The sequence below is a fragment of the Bombus impatiens genome, unplaced genomic scaffold (genome assembly GCF_000188095.3).
Source record: "Bombus impatiens unplaced genomic scaffold, BIMP_2.2 scf_0106, whole genome shotgun sequence".
Classification (NCBI taxonomy): domain Eukaryota; kingdom Metazoa; phylum Arthropoda; class Insecta; order Hymenoptera; family Apidae; genus Bombus; species Bombus impatiens.
The window spans coordinates 97,038-109,287 of record NT_176525.1 but is presented as its reverse complement, the minus strand read 5'-3'; the positions used below and the strand labels follow the sequence as shown (position 1 = coordinate 109,287).

Genomic DNA, 12,250 nt, shown 5'->3' with positions numbered 1-12,250 from the left:
AAACTGGTTATCGCGCCAGAAGGGCGGAGATCGCGCGTTGGAAACGTTGCTCGCGCGATTGCGATGTACGGAAGATGAAATAATCAGTGGAATCACGGAACCGAAAGAGTAAACAAAGCGAGATAATCGAAAAGCGTGAGACATAGAAAGCACACGCGCGCGCGTGCATATCGAAGCGAGTGCGAGCAAGCGGAAAAGAAAAATTCTGCGAAAATGAAAAGAATGAGAAAGAAAGAAAAAGAAGAAAGAAAGAAAGAAAGAAGTAGAATAATACTTATCCATAGAAGCTGAAGCATGCGCTACATACGGCGAAAACAAGCCTTTTTATTTAAACTTCGTTAAGGAGGCATTTAATTAGTACCTTCAAGACCTGGAGGTAGAGTTTTTGAGATTTTTTGAGAGGTTTTTTTCAGTGAGTGGTTTTGTTTTTTTCAGGTGTTCAGGTGGATACAACAACGGGCGCCACAGAGAACAAACAAAGAAAAATGGCATTATATGCCGGTTAGTAAGTGTTATCAGTTGCAGCTTTTTTGGTTTGATTTCTTTTTTTTTTTTTTTCTTTCTAGTGTCTCATACATTACGGATAACAGATACATTTAGAGATTAGAGACACGGGAGGCATGAAACGGCGCGTCGATCATTCAACAAGACAGGTAATAACCTTCCAAACTTAAGCATCCAATGGATAATCGAATCTTCATATTATTCTTTATCCTACTTTCATTTTTTATAGAAGAATCTACAATATCGAACTTTATATTACAAACGTAATCGAATTTCAAACTCAATTGCTTTGCTTCAGAATATTATTCCTTCTCGTTGAACGCGAGAACCTAAAATTGCTGGATCGAAGTGGCGCAGTTGCATATTCCATTCCAATAACCCCTTAATGCTCCCTTCAATGTATTCAATATAATTATACCGTGAATTGCGTTTAAACAACAACAACAACAACAACGCGAACGTCAAACTGCGCCAAAACAAGCGAGGCCCTCTGTACGCCCTCGAGATCCCGCAAACTTTCGTAGGTTCTCCATCGATCGCCTGGGGCTCTCGTTTCCGGTTCAACTAGATGGGACAATGCACTTCTTGGACGCGGGGTTCCAAGGAGCAAGGTCACGGTACACAACAATCAAGAGAAAAAAATTGTTGACATCGAACATACATAGGGGTCACAGACAGACGGGTCGAGATTTCTAAAGGGGTTTGAAGATTCGAGGCGATTCGAGGAGCCGTGCTGCACGATCGTCGAAAGCATCGAAAGACGTCCATCGTGGAAATTATTTTCGTGCTCCTCGAATCCCGCTCGTCGCTGGCAATATACGTAATTTCAGAGAAGTCTGTCCGTATCGATTGCACTAGACTTCACACAGAACACATACGCAATGGGTCGAGCGAAAATCGATGCTCTTCATTAGCGGGATTTTGTTCGAGGCCACGCGAAGATCGAATATCGAGAAGTCACGGTTCGAGCTGTTGGAATCTTTCTTTCAAGCGTTGGAAATTGATCTACGCTGCATGTGCTTCATCGATGATTTCGTGATAAATACCAATGTTGAAGTTTTCCTTGAAGTTCTTTATTCGTGCAAAGTAGACCCAGAGGAAATGCCGAATGTTAAAAGTTGGATAAATGTTAGTTTCCTGAATTTGAATATAATCGAAGTATAATCGAAGTACTACGTAATTGTATTTCTCTTTGACGCCGGAGTTTTATTAAAGCTAAATCGCCGTATACCATGAAACGCGTTAAAGTAGCGCTGTTCATAATTTATACTAGGCGAAGTTTTATTTTTCCTTGAATGGATCGTTACCTGTGGTTGCTAATGTGTAAAACGTTATTGACACGCGATACATATAGTTTTTACGCTAAAGTAAAGAAAATAAAATAATTGAGATTTCGAAAATCGAAAGCTATCCTGGATAGCACTGGTTTAATGTTTTACTTGATGTGTATCGAGTTACATTGAAAGGTTCGATTTGCACACTCGCGTGAAGTAGCGAGGGTGTAAAAAGGGGCGAGTGAAGTAAACCGAGATGCAGGATGTGATCATTTAACAGACACAAGGGTTTTAGGTAATATCAGTAAGCTACTTTTAACGTAATCTTTCTTTTCTCTACTAGCTTTTCTCTTTACTCGTTATATTTACTTTTGTTCTCATCTATATGTATGTATTTGTAAGCGTAAATGTAAAATTTTTTAGAAAATGGATGGATATTATCCTGGTTTCTCACGAATGTAAAATATTGTCTCGGTTTTTTTTTTTTACTCGAGATATAAGGGTTAAATATTAATATTATCCGTGACGTATAAGTACGTGGAGCACGCAACTGCATGGTTCGCATAATCAATTATGGATGGTGCATAATTTTTCTCAAAGACATCTTTTTTTAGAAACGTTAAGACTCGCTACTTTAATCGTATTTTCACGCTTTGAAAGAAATTTCCACTAAACGGAGAATACATTTTTTTCTTTTCTAAATTAAAAAATAAGAACCTCCCATTTTTTAGAACATAGCAATGTTTCAGTAAAATTATGATGCTAAAAGTGCTTCCATGTTTTTGACTAACTACGTCCGCGATTAAGAGGCTTTGATTACATGGTTTCACGAATATAAGCTAAAATTGTATGAAAGTTTCTAATTTTAAAGTCTCAATGGGTTACTAATTCCAAGAACAGGCATTTTGCAAGCACTTCAAGGTTCTCGTGATAACGCCAAGAAATGCTTCGCTTGAAAGGTTTACACCCTTAAACCATGCAATTACTTCTCATCAGAATTTTTCACTATTACGAACATAGACGACTCTAAACACGCCCTTTTCAGCGTTCGATTTTGAATAAAATAATCGCGCGATGCATTCATCGTTTCTCCAATGAATTTCTTCTATTTTACATTCAGACTTAGATAGAATTTCAACGTTCTTCCATCGGCGTTATCTTTTATCCTTAGAACTGCATATTCGTGCTTTCATCCATTCCATTGCAACGGCCTGAATGACGATATCAATCATATCATTAAAATATAAAAGATATGGTATTACAAAGTATAAGTTTAGCTAGTTTTCCGAAGAGTTAACATTTCGTTGCCTCTTAAATAAAATTATTTACGACACGTTGACACGAACACCATATTTAGATTGTTATGAATTCCGTATTATTTTCGAACGATTATTATTGTATAATATTTCCAATATTACTGCGCATAAATAAATAAGCATTTGGTTGTCATTACAAGTCAATACGAAACGTAATCGCAATTATTTCTAATTTAACATTTAAATCTCATTATTTTGTCAACATCTCGTCGCGCGATTCAATATCAATATCACATCAAGTATCATTATTTCATTTACCATTATTCATTACCATTCTTCTATTGAATATCGTAATTAACAAATTTCATCAAACCCCTTATTCTCCTTTCATCCTTTCAAAACACGTATATTCGTAATAACGAAAATTCATATGAAATATCAGCAAATAAAACAATAACTTCAAACACGTTGCAACGGAATATCGAAAGCTGGCCTAAAGTTGCGAAGGATTAAATGTCACCGAGTTGAATACCTTTTATCCCTATGTGATTATTCAAAAAGCCAGATTATTCAGAAAGCCATATATACGAGAAAAGTAAATAACGTTGTAACGAGCCTTTTCCCCTTACATTTTGTTTATAATTTTCAACACGATCGGACCGCATTGCTTTTAAGAGTTTCCGTTTAAAGTCGACGTACGAACACGCGAGCTGCGGAAGTCGCAAGGGCGAGCGTGACGCAAGCGACGAGCATAGCTTTCGAGCTTTTCGAAACACGACGCGTCTTTTCGAGTACGCAGATAATTACTACAGACGTAGAATTTCGTTCGAGCTTTCCACGCACGGCTTTCCTTGCGATTAACATGTTTTTTTAGGCCATTGCGACGGTATTCTAGCCCTTGAGAAATTTCCACTTTTCTTTGTGTTAAGTATGCAACATGAACCACGTAAGTAGAAAATGCAACGATATCGAGGTTATAGCGATTCTTGAACGAGTTGCTTGGAAAGTTTCTGTGAAACTTTTCAATATAGAAACGAGCGAAGACTTTTCTGTAGTCGTTTTTATATGTCAATTATTTTTGTATTCGTGAGAAACAAGGTCAAGAATATCGTAAAATAAATTTCTATCGTATGTACACAAGTTTGACATTTAGCTTCTTGACGAAGAATCTTTTATCGCTTTATTTGAATGGCACTTCACTTACGGCGAATAAAAAGGAAATACGTTCGGTTATATATGTGGTTCTTAGTTTTAGATTGATTTCATACAGAACTTTTCATCAGACTAATTTAAAAGCTTTCGGTTTATTTATGTTTTTTTGCCGAACAATTCTTTTCCAGATCGTTTGGCAACTTTTTCTTTTTCCACGTCTATCGAATTGTATCTACGTGGTTTTGGTTCGCAGCGTTCGGAAATTCTTTCACGCGAAACAGATAAAAATTGGTATGTGGATTTTGTTTCTAACTGTTCTTATAGCCACAGCATCGGAAATTGTTTTAATCGAGCGTTTTGATCGAAAACGTTAACAGTTAAGTTTTTAAACGACACAGTTAAAAATGATTCTAAACGAAAGAAAAGAGAAAAGAACAACACGGTGAACGAAAAACTACCGTAACTCTTTTACGGAATTCTATCGTCGAGAAACATATGTAGAGCAAATGCTTGACCATCGAAAACGTTTACCGCTGACAGCGATACCTTTCGTTGGAAAAAGTCATCTAAATCGCGTACTTTGGAATTTGCTCGGTCACTTTAATTTCTGCCGCATTTGTTATCTGTGTTTCCGCAATGTCGGTCGAATTGAATCACGTGGCACACAAGACGAAACATAATTTGTGGTACAATTGGAAGAAAAATAGTATTTCTTACATGTGAGTGGAATATGAAATTTCATTTTCGAGAGATTTCAATACTGAAAATTGATTAAATGGGATTGAAGATATTAAAAGATTGTAGGAAATTATATTTCTTAGTAATTTTGTTTACAGATCATGATTATATGATATTCAAAGAAGCCTATATACTACAAATTATTCTGCGAATTGTATTGCAGTATTTGCTAGACACATCGACGTTAATATTGATAAGTAACGATTCCTTTATTACATAATAAAAAGATAAGTCAGATAATATGTAATAAATTATCGAGTTTCACAAATATAGAGATAAAATCTCGTATCAAAAACTTTACATTTACACCTTCAACTTTCCTTCAACGTATACTCTACCATCCATAAATCGTAATACATTTATTCCCTGAAAAGATTTTTTTCGAGTCTATACCTAAATTAACACATGTATATACGTATGTATGTTTCACTCTTCCATTTGCACCACAAATACGTACATCACGTGCCATCTTATGTATTCCTGTTTGAAATCGTGTAAATTACAAACTAATAAAATTCGATTCAGAAACTGCTTATTTAAAAAAGAAGAGAAAATCGCGTTCATTCGATACGTTCTAAAAAAAAAAACAAATCGTTCATATTCACACGAATGTAGCATCAAAATATAAATGTTGTAGCATGAAACAATGCCTGAAAGGTCTACGACGTCCATTCAATTTCCTTAAATGCTCCTTGGAATTTTCGCTCGACCCGTTAAGAACGTAGGGTTAGTCAAAGGAGGTCGGTAGTTGTAAAACGAATCACAAGTCCGGTGATACGCGAGTGTTTGCAGCCGCGTTTTTGTTGCTTCTTCGTTGCGGCCGTCATATTGTTTCGCTAGAAGCTCTCCACGCGACGATACGGCCGTGAAATGGCGACGCAAACCGTAAAAAAGGTCACACGTTGATGAAAAACGAAAACGAAAAACGCTTACGCGATGACTTCGTCTTCGTGATAAACGCGCGTTTTACGAACGCGCACCTTTTAACGACCAACACGATTCACGGACAAGTTGTTCGAGTCGTAATGACGATGGTAATCTTGGAAATGATACCCTGCGCGACGGATTTATCGCGCTGTAAAAAAAGCCGGACCGCGCAGATTTATCGGTGGAAACCGTGGCGCCAATGTAGACGTTTGACTTGGAATAATGGCAGCATTTCGGAAATATAGCTGAAACGAATAGAACGACACAAAAGATCTTCTCGCGAGGTAAGTTCCTTGGTCAGTCTAAATGGTAGTCGTTCATCGTCTTCTTGAAAATGTTAAATCACAGATAAAAATAACGCGGACGTATGGATTTGTCAAACGAAGCGATTTAACCGAACATACCGAGCTGGTTTTTTCTCCGTTGACTTTGAGGAAACGTACTTTTGCTCAAATTTGATATCTTGAAATATTTGATATAAAAGTATATTCGACCTGAGTGTAGAAAAATATTACAACGTCAGATGACGAGTCTCGATATCTGTACAGGAGAAAATGATTTGAGAAATTTGTACAAGTTTAGAGTAAAGTAGGAATTTATCGAGGAATGTAGAATCTTGAAATGAATTTCGAATATCGCTGATATTTATTACTCTGCGTAGATATTAAACGACGTGAGTAATTTCAAATGCTTTCAGTGAATAATTACGTAGAAGATACAGAATGCCGTGGACAATTAGTCTGGAAAATACTTTCTAGCAATTTTGTTCGTATTCAATGACTTTCGACTAAAAACTTCGAACATCGTCAAAATCTTGTTTCTTCAAAATCAACGGTTTATAAACTGTGAAATAATAGAAGTGTGTCGTCTCGATAGAAAATCATTCTTGACGTTCTTCGAATAAATTAGTTGCGGTTACTTCTACTTAAAATTTCCGTACAAACGTTACAGCGATTCGACGATGATTCTATTGACTCTTCAAGCTTCTACAAGCAACAGGTTACAGGAATCCTGCATGTAACGCTTGTGTCACCACTTCACAGCGAGTCGTCCAACATATGTTCCGGACAAAAACGCTATTCGACGCCCGGATCTTCGGTAGAAAGTTTAATAACGTCGAACGAACATACTCTGCAAAGCACTAGTAACGGAGTATACAAATAGCGGACAGTTTACAGACGATTTTCGAGAAATCTTCTTTATCTTAAGTTACCCTCTTAAAAGGTCGACTATTAAGTTTAAAAGATTTCCATCGTAAGAACGCTCTAACATCCTTTTTCCATGTAATTGTTATAAGAATCTCTCTATCAAGGTGCAACAAACTCGCAAGCGTTCCAACTTGCAACCCTTAAAAGTTTGTTGAAAAGACGAACGCGACCACTCTGTTAGCATTCAGGCTGGAATGGTCAGTAATTTATCGTGAAATCGTCTGTAACGCTCCTCTGGAAAAATCTTGAGTTATCGAAAAACGACGTAACAGCGAAACGCAGTACACGCAATCAGGTTGCACGACGAGGAAGAGAAGGGCCGTTTGATAATCGAGTCACTCTCGAGAAAGATACCACCATTCTTCCAGTCACATTTACGCTGCCAGTCATAAATACTAAGACACTTTGATATTTAATAGATGCTTAAACATTTTATTTACTACTTTCAATATATATAACTAATCGTTATCGTGATAAAACAAAATTTCCTTTGCGATTGCATTAGCTGATCGATCATTTATATACTATTGTTATTTGCACTCTTTTTAATCGTTGATTAGTAAATCTTAGTAAACACCGTTTTATTTTATCTTAGAAATTTAAGATTTTAGAAATTTAAGAAACAAGAAACAACGGTGATTACTTATGAAATCATCTGATACTAGATAAATTAAAATTTCTTACAGTTTTATAAATATAACGAGCAAGTGTCCTTTTAATAGTTATGACTGGCAATTTATATAAATCCTAAAATATTGTAACGCTTTTCGATAGTATCATCTCGAAAGCAAATGACTCTCGAAGGCAACACGAACGGCACAACAGATATCGATCTCGCGACAAAGTAGCCTCACGTGTTCGACGTCGTCGTCTTGCAAGGATCAAGCACGCAAACAAATGAATTCAAAGGATAGCGACGTTTTCAACATGGATAACAGCAAGGTGCAACAGGAATTATCGATGGAGAAGGAGGATCGTGGAGGAGCTGAGTTTACATTTGGGATACAAGGTCGAGGTTGCGGGAAGAAATTTGCATAACGGAAGTTCTCCCTTCCTGTTTTCTTCTGCGAGAATATGGACATATTTTTAGAAGGAGCACATTTTGATTGGGTTAAGAAGCATTGGTCACGAAAAGCTTTGGTCGGTGTCTATCGTGGTCGTCGATTTATCGAATTGTTCAATATAGTGAATTATTTATTACTATACGTGATTATAGCAACGACGAGTGTGTATTAAAAATGATGTTAGTAGAATAAAGAAGAAGTTTCATTCGATGGTGATTCCGACTAAAGGAATTTTAAGGATGGGCATTGATAATATCGAATTCATAATTTACTAGAAGCTCTTAACGTTGATAACACGCGACAGTAATAATTCTGAATAAGAAATCGTAGAAGAACGTACACACAGACACACATGCACGAATTCGTGTATTATTATTATATAAATAATCACTGATTTATTGTGCAAAAATACAAATGTTATACTTTCTATGACCAATATTCAAAATTTTATACCTTTTCCTCCGTTTATCAAGTGGAACTGTGAAATCAATTATTTAAAATGGAGAACGAAACAATACGGATGAATGAATTCAATTACAAATTAATCTTAATTTGATTTTAGTCATTCTAAAGATACGATTGGCGAACGCGAATAATATTGTTGTTTCTTTTTTACGATTCCTTTAATCAGTAGCTTCGTTGAGACGAAGGTCGAGAGTTCAATTGAATGGCAGAAAATATCAATCGAAGAAACGGTTCTGAATTGAAGTTACGGCAAAGATCCGGAATGAAAAGGACGAACAGAGCTAATTGAAGCATAATTAATTTGTACCGTGGAAAATGAATTGCGAAGGAGAATATTCTTTCGAATAAGAATTCCCAGTAACGTTCAAAATTCATAAATACATAGGTTACCTGAGTTTTATTATCTAAACGAACCTCGAATCCCGTTTGAACGTTAAAGTTGCTTCTATCTCGATCATTTATATAAAATTTCTAAAATAAGGTATCTAAATTATACGCGAGTTCGAAGCGTCTCCAAAAATGCTTTAATCGAGAATTAAATTTTTTTCCACAAATTATAAGATATAAGAAAACATTGAAAACAATAAGATCAAAAACAGTCATATAATTTCGTTTATATTCGATAGAACGTTTGGTAATCAATCTCAACCGATTATTCAACGTCCGAACTATTAACGCAAGTTGAACAAAGTATAGGCAGAGGAGACCGCAAAGGCTGAAAATAGATTCTGGTTTCACTTTCCCGAAGTTTATGCTCCGTTTGCGATAAAACGGCAAAGACCGAGTTTTTAATAGGAAAACTTTACCCTACCAGTCTAACGTCGTCGATTCGAGGTAGTTTCGATTTCAATGTGTATTAGAGAGAATTTAATAAACAGCATTAAGACAAATTTAATAGCACAGTCACATAGGCTGTTGAAATAATTTTCTGGTTTGCAGAAGTTTTAAAGTGTCTACGTCGACCACGATCTAGAACACCGACAATATTGACGACGACGCGACGTCGATGAGGACAGAGAACGAATAGAAGGACGATGACGAGACAACGGTAAACCAACAAAATGATACCGTCGTCGTACGATTGTTTATTTTCACGAGTAGGCATAGACGATTCGGACAACGTGAATACGCGTCCGTGTCTCGTATACGTGTACATATCCATATTTGCATAAACGATAGGACATTTTCCGGCTACGTTAATGGACAATTGATTACGTACCAGCTCGGAGACCAATGGCACCGACTTTCGGCGCGGTCGAATATCCGGCATGCTGTCGATATTGCTGTAGAATGGATTGTCTCCTGGATGCCTGAAAGAAAAGCAATTGGAAACGTTAGGTTCGATTAAAGGATCGTTTCAGCGGACGTACGCTCAGGGTCGGGGTTAAAGACTTTTGTGATCTGGAACTATTAATCTAACGGTGGTCTCCTTCGTAGAAAAACGAGATAGAGGATTAAAGATGAAACAAGTTTATGTAAATATGAAATAGAATCTATTTCGTAGTAAATTACATTTAAAGATTAGTTATTTACTCTAAAACTTTTGTTAGAAAACTTTCCTCAACTGTTTGGAAAATGAGGATCATTGAACGAGGATCCTGTGGAGAAGACGAGGCCCGGTACCCTATCGATACTCTTTATTCAACGAATTTGAAATATTCAAGGAATTTCGGGAATATTTTTCTGGAGCAATCATGTAATTAAACCTATAAAACGTTAGAATGCCTGATAATTGGTCGGGGGCCGAATTTATGGGTACTTAGATCGTAGATTACCTATAGGATCGCGTGTAAGGAAATACCTGATCGTAGTAATAAATCTTTTGTGAATTAGGCTGCCGGTCGGATCGATATTAGATTGAAAGTAATCGAACTTTCCGATTAAATTGGCAACTTCGTCTTTGAAGATCATGCCGAGCTACTTAACCGATCAGAAAGTTTTAAGGAACCTTAACTCACCCACTTATCCGATCTTCCTCCCTCATTATCATCAGAGGACGCTTTTTCTCTTTTTATCGAAGTTCAAAATTCACTTGCCGGAAATTAATCGAATATTCCTTATCGGAGAATTTTTAGACGTATATCGCACAAGGGATTAATTAACACGACCAAGATAATCGAATATAATTAAGAATATCAGAGATCGAGAAGATTTCGTGTTTGATTATAAACACGAGAACCTGTACATATTTCAGATTGTACGTACAGCCGAGATTTATCGTTTCATCTAAACGATGACCCAATTCTCCGCAAGTTCGCGTTCCGTTATTCTGATTTTGTTTGCAAATTTACGAATTAACGTTAGACGGCACTGTTAGCGATTGTGTAATACGATCCATCACTTTCAAATCATTTATTCCATTATCGTCTCTTTTTTTCACTTTTTCATCCAGGCAACACGCAACCTTCTTTCTACCAATCACTCGCACTTGAATTGCAATTAGCGTTGATGCCTTTCATAGGGAAGTCGTTTACTCGAGTTTCTTTCCTAGATAATTATCAGGATGGTAAAGTATTAACGACCATGGTCAAAACTTTAAGCTTAATGTAACTTTACTCTGATTATTGCAGGTATTCATTGCTTCTTAAAATTTCACAAAAACCAAGTTGTAGCATTCGCTGAGAAATTAATAGTTGATAAATTTAGACGCATATTCGCGCGATAAGTTGTACAAAGTTGAATATTGAATTTAATACCTGTCATAAGTTTCGTTTTAATGATCTCAATAACAAAGTTTGAAATATTTTACTGAACTTTAATTTCCTTAATACTCGAATACCGAAAATGCTACTAATAATATCTGTTTCTTTTGTTTCAAGTATATACCTGGAAGATTGTTCTATTTAATTTTCTATTTAATTAAATTACGACATCGTAAGATTTGTATATTTTTGGTTGGTCCTCAGCCTAACTAAAAAATTACATCCTTCTTCAAATTTCATAAAATTTCGTATCAACTCGATAATTCAGTTATTATCCTCTTGCAAGTCTTCATAGTAATACATTTAATATTTTATTCGCTATTAATTTCCTGAATTTGCAATTTCTACAAAATCAGACGCTAGATCCGAGAGACCGCATTAAAGCCAGGGAACCGCGTTGCAACAATTTAATTACAGGCCAATATGTCTTTTATACGTAGGTTCGAAGAATCGATCGCTATTATACGAGTTTCACAACGTTTAATCAGCAATTCTGTGCTCTCGTAATGCACGATCGACTAAACGTTAGCTGGACAGAGATATGGTCGACTTTTACGGCAACGGAATTATACAAATGGCCTGTGGCTTTCAACCTGATGAATTTTGTCGTGAATGTAACAATACGACCCTCAGGAACAAATTTAACTGCCTTGTAAAGAATTTATTGCTCTCGTTTTAGAAACATCTTTGTTCATTCCATGCTAATACGTACGTTAACTTCATTTATTGGATATATTCGAACGAAAGCACTATCATTAAGCTTAGGACTCGTAGTTTGTCGCTAAATTGTATCGAATACATAATTAAGATTTTCACAAGTCGGAGCTCGTCAGTTGGAACTTTTATAAATTTATTCCTTAGTTGCTAGAATAGATCGTACCCTTGTTAAAAAGTTGGAATTCTTTTTGAATACGTGATGACTCTATAAATCCTTTGTTGAAAATATTTATGAGCAATAAT

The 12,250-nt window shown here is 36.1% G+C and overlaps 1 protein-coding gene across 9 annotated transcripts in view; it reads right to left on the bottom strand.

Moving 5' to 3' along the window:
• LOC100744677 overlaps window positions 1-12,250 on the bottom strand; it is a 126,354-nt gene that overhangs the window by 80,696 nt on the left and 33,408 nt on the right. For 6 of the 9 annotated variants that reach the window (XM_033318645.1, XM_012380705.3, XM_033318646.1 and 3 more), the window contains 2 exons: window positions 9,808-9,898; window positions 362-370 (listed from right to left, as the gene is read on the bottom strand). In XM_033318645.1, coding sequence (XP_033174536.1) covers window positions 362-370; window positions 9,808-9,898 — 100 coding nt within the window. The remainder of the gene's footprint in view (window positions 1-361; window positions 371-9,807; window positions 9,899-12,250) is intronic. The other 3 variants (XM_033318648.1, XM_033318652.1, XM_033318653.1) reach the window with 1 other exon arrangement.